The 18,231-nt window shown below is 50.3% G+C and overlaps 2 protein-coding genes across 2 annotated transcripts; one reads left to right on the top strand and one right to left on the bottom strand.

Annotated features, from left to right (window-relative positions):
- The first annotated feature begins 9,587 nt into the window (after positions 1-9,587).
- PPP1R35 (protein phosphatase 1 regulatory subunit 35) lies at positions 9,588-10,838 on the top strand. The gene is made up of 4 exons (XM_066278032.1): positions 9,588-9,955; positions 10,036-10,288; positions 10,376-10,512; positions 10,591-10,838. Exons 1-4 carry the CDS (start codon positions 9,713-9,715, stop codon positions 10,762-10,764), a joined length of 807 nt encoding a protein of 268 aa, XP_066134129.1. The 5' UTR covers positions 9,588-9,712; the 3' UTR covers positions 10,765-10,838.
- Positions 10,839-12,181: 1,343 nt separating this feature from the next.
- MEPCE (methylphosphate capping enzyme) lies at positions 12,182-17,324 on the bottom strand. Its single transcript, XM_066274400.1, has 4 exons — positions 14,983-17,324; positions 13,669-13,887; positions 12,940-13,066; positions 12,182-12,822 (listed from the first exon to the last, which is right to left on the bottom strand). Exons 1-4 carry the CDS (start codon positions 16,636-16,638, stop codon positions 12,770-12,772), a joined length of 2,055 nt encoding a protein of 684 aa, XP_066130497.1. The 5' UTR covers positions 16,639-17,324; the 3' UTR covers positions 12,182-12,769.
- Positions 17,325-18,231: the final 907 nt, after the last annotated feature.

Genomic DNA, 18,231 nt, shown 5'->3' with positions numbered 1-18,231 from the left:
CTGACTGGGCGGTGGCGCAGTGGATAGAGTGTCGGACTGGGATGCGGAGGACCCAGGTTCGAGACCCCAAGGTCACCAGCTTGAGCGTGGGCTCACCTGGTGTGAGCAAGGCTCACCAGCATGAGCCCAAGGTCGCTGGCTTGAGCAAGGGGTCACCCAGTCTGCTGTAGCCCCCCACCCCCCGCCAAGGCACATATGAGCAAGAAATCAACGAACAACTAAGGTGCTGCAACAAAGAATTGATGCTTCTCATCTCTCTCCCTTCCTGTCTGTCCCTCTCTGACTCTCTCGGTTTCTGTCACAAAAAAAAAAAAAAAAAAAAAAAAAAAAAAAAAAAAAAAAAAAAAAAAAATCTATTTAGCCTCTTCCCTTTAATTACTTAAATAAAAGTAAAGAAAATATGATAAACCCTGTGTACTTATCACCTAACCTCTTATTTATTTAATTTAGAAAATTATATTTAACAGGGAGACACTGATCAACAAGAGTACATAGATTTCAAGTAAATGTCTCCACATCGTTTGAACAGACGATTATGTTGTATAGTCATCACCCAAAGTCAAGTCAAATCATCATCCCATCATCTTATATTTGTCCCTCTTTATACCCTTCCTCCAATTCCCCCGCTTCATTACCTAATTTTAACAATAATTCACATTTGGCTAATCTGGTTTTTTCTATACATCCAAATATTGCCCTTCTTTCCAACCCCAACATTATTTTAATTAAAATATTTATTCAGCCCTGGCCGATTGGCTCAGTGGTAGAGCGTCGGCCTGGTGTGCAGGAGTTCCGGGTTCGATTCCCAACCAGGGCACACAGGAGAAGCGCCCATCTGCTTCTCCACCCCTCCCCCTCTCTTCCTCTCTGTCTCTCTCTTCCCCTCCCGCCGCCAAGGCTCCATTGGAGCAAAGTTGGCCCGGGCGCTGGGGATGGCTCCATGGCCTCTGCCTCAGGTGCTAGAATGGCCCTGGTGGCAACAGAGCAATGCCCCAGATGGGCAGAGCATTGCCCCCCGGTAGGCATGCCGGGTGGATCCCAATCGGGCGCATGTGAGAGTCTGTCTGACTGCCTCCCCGTTTCCAACTTCAGAAAAATACAAAAACAAAACAAAATAAAACAAAAAAATATTTATTCAGATCATTGTAGATTCATACGGACTTACAAAACACAATGTATAAAGATCACTTACACACTTTCCTTAGTTTTTCTCAGTGGTAATTGCTAGACTGACTGTGTCCTCCCAAAATCCATATGTTGAAACCTAATCCTCAATGTGTTGGCATTTGGAGGTAAGGGCTTTTGGGAGGTGATTAGGTGATGAATGCTATTATAAAAAAGACTCCAGAGATCTCCCTTGCTTCCTTCCACCATGTGAGGACACAGTGAGAACACAGTCGTCCATGAACCAGGAAGTAGGTTCTCCCCACACTGAATCTGTTGATACCTTGATCTTGGATTTACCAGCCTCCAGAACTGTGAGGAATAAATTTCTGTTGTTTATAGCCACCCAGTCTATGGTATTCTGTTATAGCAGCATGAACAGACTAAAACAGTAACATTTTGAAAAACTATATTATACTGTCACAACCAGGATATTGACCGTCATACAATCCACTAAACGCATTCATATTTCCGAGTTTTGTACTCATTTTTGCATGTATATGTATTAAGTTCTGTACAATGTCATAACTTGTGTAGGGGCCTGTATCCATGACAATAAAGGAAGTGAGTAGTTCCAACACCGAAGGATCTTTGCTGTTGCCCTTTTATAACTACATCCATGATCCTCCTACCACTTCTTCCACTTAGTCCTTAACATTTGGCAACCACTAAATCTGTCTTCCATTCCTAAACTTTTGTCCCCTCTAAAATGTTATATAAATGAAACCACACAGCATGTAATTTTTTGGGACTGGCTCCCCCCCACCCTTTGTATAATAACCTGACAATTCATCCATGTTTTGTGTGTATCAGCAGTTTGTTCCTTTTTTTTTTTTAATTATTAAGAGGCAGAAAGGCAGAGAGACAGACTCCCACATGCGCCTCAACCAGGATCCACCTGGCAAGTTCCCTACCAGGTTATGCTCTGCCCATCTGGGGTCACTGAGGCGAGGCCATTGTGCCATCTTCAGAGCCCGGGGCCAACTTGCTCAAACCATTTGAGCCATGGCTGCAGGAAGAGAAGAGAGAGAGAGAGAAAGAGAGAGAGAGAGAAAGAGAGAGAGAGAGAGAGAGAGAGAGAGAGAGAAGAGGGAGGGGGAGGGGTGGAAATGCAGATGGTTGCTTCTCCTGTGTGCCCTGTCTGGGAATTGAACCCAGGACTTCACATGCCTGGCCAATGCTCTACCACTGAGCCAACCTGTCAGGGCCAATAGTTTGTTCCTTTTGATTGTTGAGTAGTATTCTATGATATAGAAGTACCATAGTTTACCTTCAATAGGTAAAAAGTTATTTCCAGTTTTTTGGCTATTTTGAATCAAGCTGCTATGAACATTTATGCTATGAAATACCTATCACAAGCCAGGGGTTGGGGGTGCTTATTGAGTCCATCATTGTTTGTAAGGGCTTTGCAGTAGATAGAATTAGGATATGCTTTTTCAAAAAAATTGATTTGACAGGTAGAGGAAGGAGAGTGGGAAGCATCAACTCATAGTTGAGTCACTTTAGTTGTTCATTGATTGCTTCCTTTTCTTTTTTTTTTTAAGTGAGAGAAGGGGAGATAGTAAGGCAGACTCCTGCATGCACCCTGATGGGGATCCACTCAGCAACCCCATCTGGGACTGATGCTTGAGTACCAAGCTATTTTTAGCACCTGAGGCTGTCATGCTTAGACCAACCAAGCTACCTTCAGTGCACGGGGCCATGCTTGAACCAATTGAGCCACTGGCTGTGGAAGGAGGAGAGGGAGAGAAGGGGAGGTGAGAAGCAGATGGTTGCTTCTCATGTGTGACCTGACCAAGATCAAACCCAGGACATCCATATGCCAGGGTAATGCTCTATCCACTGAGCTACTGGCCAGGGCCCATTGATTGCTTTTTGTACATGGCTTGATGTTGGGGCTCAAGCCAAGCAGTGACTCCTTGCTTAAGCCAGCAACCCAGGAATTATGTTGATCCCTCACTCAAGTCAGCAACCTGTGCTCAAGATGGCATCTTTGGAGTTTTGAACCAGAGACCTCAGAGTTCCCAGGTGAGCTCTATCCACTGCACCACCACCAGTCAGGCAGGTTATGCTTCCTTTTTTTTTATTAGAGAGAGAGAGAGAGAGAGAGAGAGAGAGAGAGACAGGAAGGGAGAGAGATGAGAAGCATCAACCCATAGTTGTATCACTTTAGTTGTTCTCATTGATTGCTTCTCATATGTGCCTTGGCCTGGGCTAAACCAATGATCTTGGGCTTCAAGCCAGCGACCTTTGGGCTCGAGCCAGTGACCATGGGATCATTTAGAACCTCAGCGTCCCAGATTGATGCTCTATCTACTGTGCCTCTTCCTGGTCAGGCAGGCAGGCTATGCTTTTTAATTTAAGCTAAAATATGCCATGAGTTCATACAGATAGTTCCTAATTAAATCAAGACTATGGGGAATTTGCATAAATCATTAATTTTAGGTCTGCATGTATTTTCTCTTGTTCTGACACAATGAAATAATTATTTTTCCACAATTTTTTTTTGTATTTTTCTGAAGCTAGAAATGGGGAGGGACAATCAGACAGACTCCCGCATGCGCCCAACCGGGATCCACCCGGCACGCCCACCAGGGGGCGACGCTCTGCCCACCAGGGGGCGATGCTTTGCCCCTCCGGGGCGTTGCTCTGTTGCGACCAGAGCCACTCTAGCGCCTGGGGCAGAGGCCAAGGAGCCATCCCCAGTGCCTGGGCCATCTTTGCTCCAATGGAGCCTTGGCTGCGGGAGGGGAAGAGAGAGACAGAGAGGAAGGAGAGGGGGAGGGGTGGAGAAGCAGATGGGCGCTTCTCCTGTGTGCCCTGGCTGGGAATCGAACCCGGGACTTCTGCATGCCAGGCCGACGCTCTACCACTGAGCCAACCGGCCAGAGCCTTTCCACAATTTTTTATTGTGATAAAATAAGCATAACATAAATTTTACCCCATTTAAAAATGTTTTTTATTTAGTGAGAGGAAGGGAGGCAGAGACAGACTCCTGCATCCGCCCCGACCAGGATCCACCCCATAAGCTCACTAGGGGGCGATGCTCTGCCCATCTGGGGCCCTTGCTCCATTGCAACTAGAGCCATTTTTTTAGTGTCTGAGGTGGAGGCCATGAAGCCATCCTCAGTGCCTGGGACCAACTTGTTCCAATTGAGCCATGGCTGCAGGAGGAGAGGAGAAGAGAGAGAGAGAGAGAGAGAGAGAGAGAGAGAGAGAGAGAAGTAAGGGGTGTGGAGAAGCAGATGGGTGCTTCCCCTGTGTGCCCTGACCAGGAATCAAACCAGGAACATCCACACGCCAGGCAGATGCTCTACCACTGAGCCAACTGGCCAGGGCATCTTAACCATTTTGTGTGTGGTGTGTGTGCGTGTGTGTGTGCCTGTGTCAGAGACAGAGAAAGTCAGAGAGAGGGACAGATAGGGACAGACAGGCAGAAAGGGAGAGATGAGAAACATCAATTCTTGTTGCAGTTCCTTAGTTGTTCATTGATTGATTTCTCATATGTGCTTTGACTGGGGGGCTATAGCAGACTGAGTGACCCCTTGCTTGAGCCAGTGACCTTGGGCTCAAGCTGGCGAGCCAGGCTCAAAGCAGATGAGCCCGCGCTCAAGCTGGCGACCTCAAGGTCTCGAACCTGGGTCCTCCGTGTCCCAGTTCAACGCTCTATCCACTGCGATTTTTTAAGTGTACATTTGTGTTATTACATATGTCCATAATGTTGTGCAACTATCACCACCATCCATCTCCATAGCTCTTTTCATCTTGTAAAATTAAAACTCTATACCAGCGATTTTCAACTGATGTGCTGCAAGGATTTTTAAAACATGAAATAACTGACTATTTCATCAGGTATTTCATCTGCTTTTCCCTTAGACTATCAAATAAAGAAAAATGACAGCCATCTGGTATTAATGACTCAAAAGTATACCTATTTATGTCAGATCAGCAAAAAATGTAATGTAATAAATATTTTGGCATGCTGCAGAAATTTTGTAATTAGTTTAAGTGTGTCATGAGATGAAAAGGGTTGAATATTGCTCTTCTATACCCATTAAATAGCTTCTTATTTCTCCCTCCTCCTCCCCAGCCCTAGGTAACTATTGTTCTACTGTCTGTCTGTATGATTTTAAGCAATCTAAATATCTTATATAACTGAGATCATCTAGTATTTGTCTTTTTTTGGCATTCAATATTATCTTATATTAGTTTCTTATATTAGTTTCAGGTGTACAGCGTGTTGGTCAGGCAATTATATAATTTACGAAGTGATTCCCAACATAGTTGTTTTACCTTACACATTTTCACCTATTCCTGACAAAATATAACTACTAAATACAATTTAAAATTTTATGACACATTTTTTTAAATGGCAGGTAATTTTATACTTAGGATAGATCTTTGGATGTACAGTTAAATCAGTGTGTTTTCCAGTCCTTCAGAAGAGTTCCTTTCTGTGCAGTTAGGCCACCAACTAGATATACATTTAGGTTCATTTGTTTCATGTTCATCTTTTAGGGAATGATTTTAAAACTTTTTTTATCATACAATCATGTAAAACATAGGTTTCTGAAGTCATATGCACAAAATAAAATCAAAGTCTTGTCTCTTTTCCCTTCATTCTAGTCTCTCTTTTAAAGGTAAGTAACTATTAAAAATTTTTAATGTTAGCCTGACTGGTGGTGGTGCAGTGGATTGAGTGTAGGCCTGGGAGACTGAAGGCCCCTGTTCTAGACCCCAAGGTTGCCTGACCAGACAATGGTGCAGTGGATAGAGTGTTGGACTGGGATGCGGAGTACCTGGGTTCGAAACCCTGAGGTCACCAGCTTGAACATGGGCTCACCAGCTTGAGCGTAGGGTTGCTGGCTTGAGCAAGGGGTCAGTCGTTCTGCTGTAACCCCCCCCAGTCAAATCAAATATGAGAAAGCCATCAATAAACAACTAAGGAGCCCCAACAAAGACTTGATGCTTCTTTTAAAAAAAATTTTATTTATGCCTGACCTGTGGTGGCACAGTGGATAAAGCGTCGACCTGGAAATGCTGAGGTCGCCGGTTCGAAACCCTGGGCTTGCCTGGTCAAGGCACATATGGGAGTTGATGCTTCCAGCTCCTCCCCACCTTCTCTCTCTGTCTCTGTCTCCTCTCTCTCTCCCTCTCTGTCTCTCTCTCTCCCTTTCTCTCTTCTCTCTAAAAATGAATAAATAAAATTAAAAAAAAAAAACAGAACAAACCAAAAAAAATATTTATTTATTTTTTACAGAGACAGAGAGTGAGTCAGAGAGAGGGATAGACAGGGACAGACAGACAGTAACAGAGAGAGATGAGAAGCATCAATCATTAGTTTTTCATTGCGCGGTGCAACACCTTAGTTGTTCATTGATTGCTTTCTCACATGTGCCTTGACCGCGGGCCTTCAGCAGGCTGAGCAACCCCTTGCTGGAGCCAGCGACCTTGGGTCCAAGCTGGTGAGCCTCGCTCAAACCAGATGAGCCCGCACTCAAGCTGGCGACCTCGGGGTCTCGAACCTGGGTCCTTCCGCATCCCAGTCCGACGCTCTATCCACTACGCCACCACCAGGTCAGGCAAGACTTGATGCTTCTTATCTCTCTTCCTTCCTGTCTGTCTGTCCCTGTCTGTCTCTGTCACACGCACACACAAAACCCTCAAGGTTGCCTGCTTGAGTGCTGGCTTGCCAAGCTTGAGTGTGGGGTTGCTGGCTTGAGCACAGGATCATCAACCTGATCTTAAAATTGCTGGCTTGAAGCTCAAGGGGTCACTGGCTCAGTTTGAGCACCCCAGTCAAGGTATGAGAAGCAACAACTAATGTGAAGCAACAACTAAAGTGAAGCAACTAACAAGTTGATGTTTCTCATATCTCTCCACCACCTAAAAAAAATTAAATAAAATGTTATACTTCCACTTTTTTAAAGAAAGAGGCAGGGAGAGAGACAGACAGGAACACTGAGCCCTTCCTGTATGTGTCCTGACTAGGGACTGGCGACCTCTGCTCTTTGGTACAATGCTCCAACAGAGCTATCAGGCCAGGGCTTGATTTTTTTAATTTATCAACTTATTTATCAATTTTTAGAGAGACAGAGAAAGGAAGGGAGAGAGAGGGGAGGGAGAAGAGAAGCATTCATTTGTTGTTCCACTTAGCTGTGCATTCATTGGTTGCTTCCTATGTGTGCCCTGGCAGGGGACTGAACCCACAACCTTGTCATTTCGGGAAGATGCTCTGACTGAGTTAACTGGCCAGGGCTTACCTTTCCACTTTTAAAAAGTGTAAGTATTTATTTATTTACAATTGTACCTCCTTACTCCCTTTTATAAATTAAGAGTAGAGGAAATGGACACATTTTCTTATTCCCGACTTGAAGAGGTAAGCTTCTAGTGTTTCATCAGAGATCCTAATTTTTTTTTTTTTTTGTAAAATGAGGGCAATGCTATCCATTCTGATCTTCCACAGCATTTTTTTTGGAAGGTTAAGGATGTGAAAACTCTCAAACTCAAAAGTGATACACAGCCTGACCAAGCAGTGGTGCAGTGGAGAGTGTCGGACTGGGACGTGGAGGAGCCAGGTTCAAAACACTGAGGTCGCTGGCTTGAGTGCGGGCTCATCTTGTTTGAGCAAGGCTCACCAGCTTGAGTCCAAGGCTGCTAGCTTGAGCGAGGGGTCACTTGGTCTGCTGTAGCCCCCCCCCCCCCTTCAAGGCACAAATGAGAAAGCAATCAATGAACAACTAAGGTGCTGCAACAAAGAATTGATGCTTCTCGTCTCTTCCCCTTCCTGTCTGTCCCTATCCTTCTTCTGTCTCTTTGTCACACACACAGTGATACACGAACATGCTTATTGATTTATTAATCCATTTTAGGAGAGCCTCAAGAGTCCTGAACCCAAGTTAGTACATTTTACACAAGAACAAAACAGGCTCACAGAATTGAAAGGACCTGCCCAAGGGATATAATATAGGGAATGAGAAAGAGTTCCAGTCTTCTCTGTCTTGCATGAGGGAGAGTTCCAGTCTTCTCTGTCTTGCAGTTGGCTAAATCCAAGCCTTTCTTCTTTTTTTTGTGTGTGTGTGACAGAGATAGAGGGACAGAGTGAGAGAGGGAGAGAGATGATAAGCAATTCTAACTGTGGCTCCTTAATCTCCTTAGTTGTTCATTGATTCTTTCTTATATGTGCCCTGATTGGGGGGGGGGGAGGAGGGCTGGGGGAGGGATACAGCAGAGCAAGTGACCCATTGCTCAAGCCAGCGACCTTGGGCTCAAGCCGGCGACTATGGGGTCATGTCTAAGATCCCACGCTCAAGCCAGTAACCCTGCGGTCAAGCTGGTGAGCCCCCGCTCAAGATGGATGAGCCAGCACTCAGGCCGGCGACCTGTGACCTCAGGGCTTCGAACCTGGGTCGTCCGAGTCCCAGTCCGATGCTCTTTCCACTGCGCGACCGCCTGGTCAGGCCAAGCCCTTCTTTTTTTTTTTTAAAAAAAAAAAACTGTACTCAACATACAAATATCTTTTTTTTTTTTTTTTTGTATTTTTCTGAAGCTGGAAACGGGGAGAGACAGTCAGACAGACTACCGCATGCGCCCGACTGGGATCCACCCGGCAAGCCCACCGAGGGCCACGCTCTGCCCTTCCGGGGCGTTGCTCTGCCGAGACCAGAGCCACTCTAGCGCCTGGGGCAGAGGCCAAGGAGCCATCCCCAGCGCCCGGGCCATCTTTGCTCCAATGGAGCCTTGGCTGCTGGAGGGGAAGAGAGAGACAGAGAGGAAGGAGGGGGGAGGGAGGGAGAAGCAAATGGGCGCTTCTCCTATGTGCCCCGGCCGGGAATCGAACCCGGGTCCCCCGCACGCCAGGCCGAGGCTCTACCGCTGAGCCAACCGGCCAGGGCCCAAATATCTATTTTTATAGAGATGGGTATTTTAGGAGACTCTCCAAAAGGAAAAAGTTATAAAAAAAACCAACCCTCAACACTGAGTGAGGCAGTTATCACTCAGGCAACCACAGTCGCCCTGGGTCCCAGGAGGGAGAAGGAGGCTGGGGTCAGCAAGCCCTGTCTCATTCAAACGGGGAAGCATGGTCCGAGCTCGAAGGCAACAGAAAACCTGGAGATGCTGTGAAGGCACGGAGTAGAAAAGTCCCAATGCGGGGAAGCTGGACTGTTAAGGCTGTCCTATTAGGCACTCGTACTGGGGGGACTGACACACTCCGGACTCCAGCAGTAGCTATGTGAAGATTTAGCCAGGGGAGGAAACTGTGTTGTACTTTTCGAAGGGAAACAGTACTGATGAGAATCAGCGGAAATTTTACCGGCTTCAGGGCTACCCTGCCTTAGGGGCGGAACCGAGAAACGGGGAGGGGCAACGGAAATGACGATTAGAACGTCAGTAGGCGGGGCGGGGCTTGTTTCACCGCCCCATTGAGTAGGGCCTAACCGTTTCCGGTAGTGGTGTCTATCTAGGGGGGGTCGGGTTCTTGAGTGAGGAGCTTAGTCCCTCTGATCCTTGGCCCTCAGCGACCCTCGCACCCTGCAGCCACTCCAAAATGATGGGCTGTGGGGACTCAGAGCTGAAGTCGGTGGAAGGAGAAGAGGCCGTAGCGGCCGCGGGACCACCCCCCATACCCCGCGCCCTGGAGCCCGGAGCCCCACTGCCCGAGCCCGGCCTGGACCTGAGCCTTAGCCTGAGCCTGAGCCCGCGGTCCGAGAGCCCAGACAGGCTGAACTGCAGCCCGGGGCGGGGGAAGGGGCGGGCAAACCGGCGAGGCGGGACCCGCAAGGGGCGGCAGGTGAGCTGGCTTAAGACCTGGCCGGCAGCCCGGCAACAACCCCGCGCCCACTATTTCACTGCCCTGCTCTCTGCTCCCAGGTCCGCTTCCGCCTAGCGCCGCTCTCCCCAGTCCAGTCCGAACCGCTGCTGGTCACCGCTGCACCGAGCGAGAAGCCCGCGGCGCCGCAGGAGCTGGGTGTTCCCGCACAGCACAGCAGCCTGGCTCTGAGCCTCGAGCTGCAAGCCGCGCGGGCCGCAGCCGCCGGCCAGTTCGATGCTGCAAAGGCCGTGGAGGAACAGCTGAGAAAGTCGTTCCAGACCCGTTGTGTCCTGGAGGAGAGCGTGGCCGAGGGTGAGGGTGGTGGGGTGGAGACCTGCGCCCGGGAGCAGAAGTGGGGGTGAGCGGCACGTCTCACCCCCGTTCCCCCTACGCCCTTAGGACTGAACGTTCCGCGCTCCAAGCGGCTTTTCCGTGGCCTGGTGAGCCTGCAGGTCCCGGAGGAACAGGTTCTGAACGCTGCGCTGAGGGAGAAGTTGGCGCTCCTACCACCGCAGGCTCGAGCCCCGCCCCCAAAGGTGAGGGACTTGGGCTTTAGTCCCCTCCAGGTGCTCTCTTCCCTCCCTGACTCTAACCTTGCTTTGGACTCCCAACAGGAGCCACCTGGGCCAGGGCCAGACATGACTATGCTCTGTGACCCAGAAACATTATTCTATGAATCTCCACACCTGACCCTGGACAGTCTGCCCTCTCTCCGCCTTCAACTCCGGCCGCGCCCTTCAGAGGACACTTTTCTCATGCATCGGACACTGAGGCGATGGGAAGTGTAGAGCTGCAGGCTCCCAGAATTGCTAGTTCATATTTTTGTGTTACATAAATCAGAATAAAGGAATTTTGCTCTGGCCGGCTGGCTCAGTGGATAGAGTGTTGGCCCAGCTGGGAAGTCCAGGGTTGGATCTCTGGTCAGGGCACACTTGAGAAAACACCAATCTGTTTCTGTCCCCCTCCCACTCTTCCCCTCTGGCAGCCAGTGGCTGGATTGGTTCCAGCATCTCCCCAGGTGCACATTTCAGCCAAGTGTGTGTGTGTCGCATATAGTAGTCTATCTCCCCTTCTCTCAATAATAAAGTGGTTTTGCTAACAAATGGGACTTTTCTGGGGATGTTTAAGATGAGGTCAAGTTTCTGCACCCCCCCCCCCCCCTTTTGTATTTTTCTGAAGCTGGAAACCGGAAGGCAGTCAGACTCCCGCATGCATCCCAGCGGGATCCACCTGGCATGCCCACCAGGGGGCAATGCTCTGTTGCAACCAGGGCCATTCTAGCGCCTGAGGCAGAGGTTATGGAGCCATCCTCAGCGCCCAGGGCCAACTTTGCTCCTATGGAGCCTCGGCTGCAGGAGGGGAAGAGAGAGACAGAGAGGAAGGAGAGGGGGAGGGGTGGAGAAGCAGATGGGCACTTCTCCTGTGTGCCCTGGCCGGGAATCGAAGCCGGGACTCCTCACGCCAGGCTGACGCTCTACCACTGAGCCAACCAGCCAGGGCCTCTGGTCCCTTTTTAAAAGAACTCAGTAATGACAAGTAGAAAACACTGGTTCAAGCCAGGACTTTAAATACCCTCCCCACATCTTCCTGACTTCATACCTACCTTTGTTTTCAATGGCTCCATGCTTGTTCCTTCACACCACTTATTTCTGATTAACTATGTGTCTTCACTCATGTTACCTGACTCCAGGAACCTGCAAAGCAGCTACTAGCATCTAAATTATCTTCTTACTTTTACCTCCAAGGGTCTTGCCTTGTCTTTACGCCTGGCCTAAGAGCACTCAATATTTGTTGGCTATCCAAAGCTCCAGGAATACTCAAGCTACATGTTAAACAGCCTATTAATCTCATTCCACCACACCAAAAAAAGGATAGATGGTGGTAAGTCCTGCAGTAGAAAGGTAGTCTGGCCCACAGTCCCTTTTTTTAGCTCTACTTCAACTCCACTGTTAATTTCGTTAGCCTGCCATAGCTTCTGCAAAAAACGGTCGATGGGTTTTCATTTTTAGGGTGAGAGGGGTGGGGAATAGATGGGCTTTTCAAGTTTCACATCAACATTTGCAATATAACCTTTTTCCTGAGTAGGGTTCTATATAGCAATCCACAATCTTCCCAACCACTGAACCTTGAGACTAGTTAGAGCAGAGAGAAAGCACAGGTACTGAGAGGAACTATCCCTTCCCACTAGCTAAAAAGTGCCAGACATAGGTATGGGGCCACTGCCCTAAACATCAAGTTTATTGTGCTGTTCTTGCATTCCAAACTCAACCCCCTCTCCCAATGGGGGACAGCAGAGGGAAGGATTTTCACAGTACCTGTGTGCCTCCTACCAAGCTCCCCCCCTCTTAAGCCTCAGTCCACCTGTCTGTGGTCCACTGAAACGTAGCTAAGGACAAGGGCTGAGGAAAAAGGGAATCTCTCCTTGGAAGAACAGGAGGAAGAGGCTAGAGAACTTGATACCCGCCCCCCCCCCACACACACACAACCTCCTGTGCTCTAGGAGAACAGAGGTCAGCAAACAGTCCATGCCATCCAGCCCAGTGGGCTGGGGGAAGAGGAAGATTTGGTGGTAACTCCAACACAGCTGGGCTTGCTGCTTAGATACCAGAGGTGTAGGGAGGATGCTGGGGCAGCAACATAAGATAAGCTCTCGGTGTAGATCCAAGAAAGGAAACGTTTCGGAGCCAGAAAGGCAAGACCGTGGGATATTTTCTTCTGCCCTACCCCCAGGTCCTTAGGAGCAGCGGGCAGCTTCTTGGACAACTTCTTCACACTTTCTGTTCAGGGGGCCACTTAGTGGCTGGGGGAACGGGCCTTGTGGAACAGATATACAGGACGCTGGAAGCCTGAGAAGAGAGCGTGCAATCAGGAGGGGTTGTCAGGACTTCAAGACTCCACAGGGTCTGCACCTTCTCCATAAGGACTGGTCTCCCTTCCTCCCCCAAGAAATAAGCCAAATTTACCTTTGGAGGTGTTGTGGGGTGTGGCCACAAGCTCATAGCTGGAGAAGCCCACCTCTGAGGATGTCAGGTAGGAACTGAACTGCTCTGGCTTTAACTGGATTCGATAGTAGTTCTTATAGATTGTTTCCTAGGAAAAAAGAGCAGGGAACACTTTCAGTTTGCTGCCTTATCCCTTCATGGAAAATGATGCCCACCCAGGCCATCTTTTCACCTCGTTCAGAAAGTCCTCCTCAGATTGAGGGGGAAGGGGCTGAGGGGGTGGATGAAAAAGGTGAAGGGATTAAGAAGTACAAATTGGTTGTTACAGAACAGTCACGGAGATGTGAAGTACAGCATAAGAAAAATAGTCAATTTTCTAATAACTACGTATGGTGTCAGATGGGTATGAGATTTATCAGGATGAACATTTAGTAAGCTATACAGTACAGGTCTCATCACTGGGCTGCATACCTGAAAACTAATGTAATACTGTATGTCAACTGTAATTGAAAAAGAAAAAATTATATAAATAAAAAAAAGTAAGCCAAAAAAAAAAAGTCCTCTTCTGCTTCCTTGAGGCCTATCTTGCCACCAAGCTGCGTCTGGTATTGCAGACGCGCGCAGCTCCTCAGACAGGTAGTGTTGGATGTTTTGGCGGACTGAGTGGATGAGCCGGGGATTGATAGCCAGGCCCACTATGCCTCAATTAAAGGAAGGATATCCCCAATTTCTACTGAAATCCCAACTCACTGTGAGAGTCTTTCTCTTGCCGTAAGTTGACCAAGGTTGGGGTTCCAGGACCAGGATGCCCCCAGGGCGTAGGTGCCGGTAGATCCTGCGAAACATGCGCTTCAGTCCCTCGTCTCCCCAGTTCAGATGCACCCACTTGGTGAGGCTGAGGCAAAGTACCACATCATACTCAGGTTTTTGGGCCTCCACCAGCTCATCTCGATCCAGCACATAGTTACCCTGAGAGCAAGAATTGGGGGCAGGTCAATAGAGGGATTAAAAGAACCACTACCCCCACATAACTCATTCATCCTGCAGCCGCACTTTAGCCCTTGGCCATAATCATCTGTGATACCTTCGGTCACATTTTCTAGCAAGCTATTTATTGGTGGTAAACCAAACAAAAAAGAGCCCAGGGAATGTTAAATTGAGCAAAGTATCCATGAGATCTCCAAAGTTTGGGTGAAACTGCAGAGAAAATGCTGGGTGGAGTTCCTCTAAGACCCTGTCCATTAAGCTCAGCAACCTAACGTTATCCAAAGGCACCTAACCTAGATTTGGAAGGGAGACCGGTGGTTCCTTCTCAGTAGATGGGGCTGGCAGTTTACAGGCTTATTCTTCCCTTTCCTCTAGAGAAATGAAGATAAGCTCACTACCACCCTCTGGAAAGTCCACTTTCCCAACACTACTGCAAATGGCTGAATTAGAGTATTTTATGAGGAGCTATGTGCAGCCAGGGGACATTTGTTGAAGACATGTTACCCTCCCTTCCTGCAGAGGACTCTGACTCTTCTCTCCATCCTACTAGCTAGGGTCAATGTGGAGACTGACCACTGACACTTTGACTTTGTATCTAATGAAAACCTAGTCCCTACCAAAGCACAGAAACTGTAAATATTGGTCACTACCCTAATCTCTTCCTACTCCAAGACATCTCATGTCTGATATCCATCACTTCATGCACCTTCAGTAGGCTGGAAAACAAGTTTCCATCTGAACCAAATTCCCTAGGGAGCATCAGCAGTAACCAGTCCCTAAGGGAAGGCAGACTGGTCTGGATTACAGTCCAGGCAGGGAGCAGAGCAAAAGGTCAGATCCCATTTGAGGGCCAGTAGTCATGAGAAAGGAGCCCAGGTAGAGCCCCTACCTTTTCAGGCTGTAGGAGGAACGAGACAACCAGCGGAATACAGTCGCAGATTCAGACTCTTCTCTTGAGGATTTGGTTCTCCCAGTGAGAACTACATACACAGAAATTCCTCTGGCTCATAACCTTCCCTGCCACATTCTAATTTAATCTCATCCTCATACCTGGCCCCTATCCCAAGACCCTCTTACCGTGACGAAGACAACATTGTTGGGGAAGACTGATGTGTCCGCTCCATCCAAGGGCACTTGGGGTGCAGCAATGGGACCCCGGCTGGCTGTCAGCGAGGCTGGGAAGCAGCTCCTCTTTCGGATGGTCGTGGTCCCTTCCTCACTCTCTGTCCCTGGGTTCTCCTCAGAAGTCTGGTGTTGCAGACGCAGCTCCTCAGACAGGTAGTGTCGAATGTTTTGGCGGGCCGAGTGGATGAGGTGGGGATCGATATCCAGGCCCACCACGCGGGATGGGCCCCACTTACAGGCAATACTCAGGGTCAGATGGCCCACATTGCAGCCCAGATCCAGGACGTCCCGACCCCGAAACCATTCAGGTTTCAACACCCGAAGGCGCCCATCCTCACAGGAAGGATTGCGGTACCCATAGTACTTGCAGTAATTCCCATACTGGAACTTGCAATGTTGCTTTTTGAAACCTACTGCAGGTAGTGGATGGAGGTGGTGGCGGCCTACCCCACTCCCTCGACTTCTTTCCTTGGGACCCTGGCCTCCACCCCTAGCCCCTGCCTCTGACTTGCTGAAAGTCCTGCGACGTTTTCGATGTCGTGAGGAGGAAGACGAGGGTGCAGAGGTAACTGAGGCAGCTGGAGGGGCTGAAAGGGAGCCTGAGGGACCCTGTAGGGCAGATGGAAGGGGAGACACGACCTCATCCCTGCAGTTGATAGCAGTGTTGAGTTCATAGGGTTGGGGGCCATCTCGGTTCTGGCCCTTATGCCGCTGCTGCTGTGTGGTGCCCTCCCCATGGAGTGAGGGAGTGAGGGGGGCTGTGGGCAGCACAGAGTGGCTATCATTCCCTCCAGTTGCCTGCTGCTGCTGGTGATGCTGTCCCCGGTGTCTATGCCGCTTCCGACCAGTCTTGAGTGGTGAAGCAAGAACTACTTGAGCCTCATCTGTGCAAGTATTGAGACTGAGCGGGTCAGTAATATCTTTGGGGATGAGAATCTCCACTGGATCTCGCCCCTTGGCCGGAAGTGGGGATGACTTAGGGGTCTCTGCATTGAGTGCGCGGCTCACTTCCTCATCCAGGAGACTATTCAGGTTCAGTGGATCAAAGATATTGCCCCCCAGGAGGAAGTTGGAGGGTAACACAGAGTCACAGTCCGAATTAACCCGCCTGCGCCTCTTGAAGGCCGGATGTTTGAAGCCTCCACCACCTCCCCCTACATTGCAGCTATTTCTCCTCTTACCCCCACCTCCCCCAGGGGGCCGGTGGGGCTGATAGCCATTACGAGGTCGAGGCGGGGCCGGGGGCCCCAGTTCTGTTCCACCCCCTACCCGTCGCTCCTCCCCCACGTCCGGGGGGGCGGCTCGCCCGTGGGGATCCGACAAGCGGGCCTCTCCGTGCGCTTGGGGGCCGCCCCCTCGCTGCTGCGACTGGCCGCCCCGAGGGGTGGATGTAGCCCCGGGGCTCTCCTTGCCCGCCCCAGAAGCCAGGACCCCAGCTGAGTGTGCGCGCGGGGCCGGCCCACGCTGTGTCCCGCCGCGGAGCTCCCCGGAGGCGGCCTCTCGGTGTGGTTGCACCGAGGGGCTGCCCCCTCCGCCGGACTCCTCTTTGAGCGGCGGCGGCGGGGCAGGCACCAGAAACGGCTCCTTCTCCGCCGCCATCTCTATCATTTCCTCCCCTTATTCCGTCCAGCCGAGGGCTACGAGGAGAGACTAGGGGGCTTGATCCCCCTCCTTAGACCCCGGTCCCTACCCCCCTTTCCCGAGTGCGCGCGCAGCTCTGCTCCTCTAGCCTAGTCTCGATCCCAAGCACCTCCCCCGAAGCGCGCCCAACTCGCCCGCGAGACCCGAACAACTCGGAGTCAACTGCGCGTGCGCCGACCCCTTTCTCCTCCACCACTACCGCTTTGCGCGAGCGCGCACTCCTGAAGCGCGTTCCTCTGGCCCTAGAATCACGCATGCGCAGTCCGCCACCACCCTGGTCGCGCGCGCATCCCAGAACGAACCAACTTAACGGCTCCGGGAGTTTAAATATAGCCCCCCTCAATCCTCCCCAAAAGCCCACCACCCCAAACTGACACCCTACTTCCCTTCGCAGTTATGTTCGTCCCTACTGATATCCTTTTGTCTCTGCCGCGCGAACCCACCCACCGTAGGCGGGGGACGGGGAGCTGGTGTGAAAAGGTCTCCTCGACACCCGACCCTTGTTCCTGAGGAATGAGTCTCAGCGGTCTCCGCCCGGCTCTAAACCCAACAACCTCCCTACCCCGCCTCCTTCCTCCCCCTAGCAGGCAGCGCCTGCGCACACCCTTTTGGGCTTGCGCGGGTAGATGCAGCACGTGCTGGAGGTGACGCCCCGCCCTCCGCCCTAGGGGCGGGGACTGTTACGTAGCTTCCCCAGGTTTGGTGTACGTAACGTGCGTCAGCACGACTTGGAGGGGCGTGACTAAAGGCCGAGGTAACGCTTATGAATTATTCATGAATGGTTGTTTACCGCCCTCCCCCAACACTTTGCCCGCCTACTTACAAGGGCCTCGGAGGGGCTGAGGAGGGGAAACAGAAGTAGAAGGGAAGGGAAGAGGTGGGATGTAGGGGCCGTCTTCTTACGAACTGTTCTCAGAATACGATAGGTCATTTTAACTTAACCCTCCTGGAAAATATTCTCTGCTGAATTAAGAAAAAAAAAACCAGCACTAAGACAGCCGTTGTTATCCAACCTCCTCTTCCCCGGAAAGGTTTGAGTCGTTTTTCTCACTCAGCCTTCCCTTAAACACGATCACCTGAGAACACTACGCCTTTCCCTCTGCCTCCACACCGAAAGCCCTGACACCAATGCTTCTACACATCACCTGACGCTTGCGCTTGAGCCCCTAGTCCGCAGACTATGACCCTATGCCCACCACAGCTACCAATAGTACAGTATTACATTCCCCACTACTACCACCAGAACCTCGCACGTTGCGGCTTCTCGCCGCCTTACAGAGAAATGAGTGTGTGTGTGTGTGTGTGTGTGTGTGTGTGTAGGGTGGTAAGAGGTTTAGGCCTCCTTGGTCTCCGCCTCCGCCAACGGGAAGGAAGCTGTTCGATACCCTTTCTACTGGGTGCTTGGTGGCCCGCAAGAGTGGTTGGGGTGCGGGTCCTGTGGCTGAGAAGAGGACGGGAGAGGCGAGAACGGGGTTAAGAAGAGTCTCAAAATACAGTGTGTCCGTAAAGTCATGGTGCACCTTTGACCGGTCACAGGAAAGCAACAAAAGACCATAGAAA

This window comes from Saccopteryx bilineata, chromosome 4 (genome assembly GCF_036850765.1).
Source record: "Saccopteryx bilineata isolate mSacBil1 chromosome 4, mSacBil1_pri_phased_curated, whole genome shotgun sequence".
Lineage (NCBI taxonomy): Eukaryota > Metazoa > Chordata > Mammalia > Chiroptera > Emballonuridae > Saccopteryx > Saccopteryx bilineata.
Note: the sequence above shows the minus strand (reverse complement) of the source record. Positions and strands in the feature narration are given on the sequence as shown.

Bases quoted from the DNA above. Each gene is read 5' to 3' on its own strand.
- PPP1R35 (XM_066278032.1), top strand. From the start codon at position 9,713: ATGATGGGCTGTGGGGACTCAGAGCTGAAGTCGGTGGAAGGAGAAGAG. The intron at 9,956-10,035 runs GTGAGCTGGCTT...CTCTGCTCCCAG, and splicing joins GGACCCGCAAGGGGCGGCAG to GTCCGCTTCCGCCTAGCGCC. The intron at 10,289-10,375 runs GTGAGGGTGGTG...CTACGCCCTTAG, and splicing joins GGAGGAGAGCGTGGCCGAGG to GACTGAACGTTCCGCGCTCC.
- MEPCE (XM_066274400.1), bottom strand. From the start codon at position 16,638: ATGATAGAGATGGCGGCGGAGAAGGAGCCGTTTCTGGTGCCTGCCCCG. The intron at 13,888-14,982 runs GTAAGAGGGTCT...TCTTGCTCTCAG, and splicing joins ACAATGTTGTCTTCGTCACG to GGTAACTATGTGCTGGATCG. The intron at 13,067-13,668 runs GTGAGTTGGGAT...CTTTTTTCCTAG, and splicing joins GCAAGAGAAAGACTCTCACA to GAAACAATCTATAAGAACTA.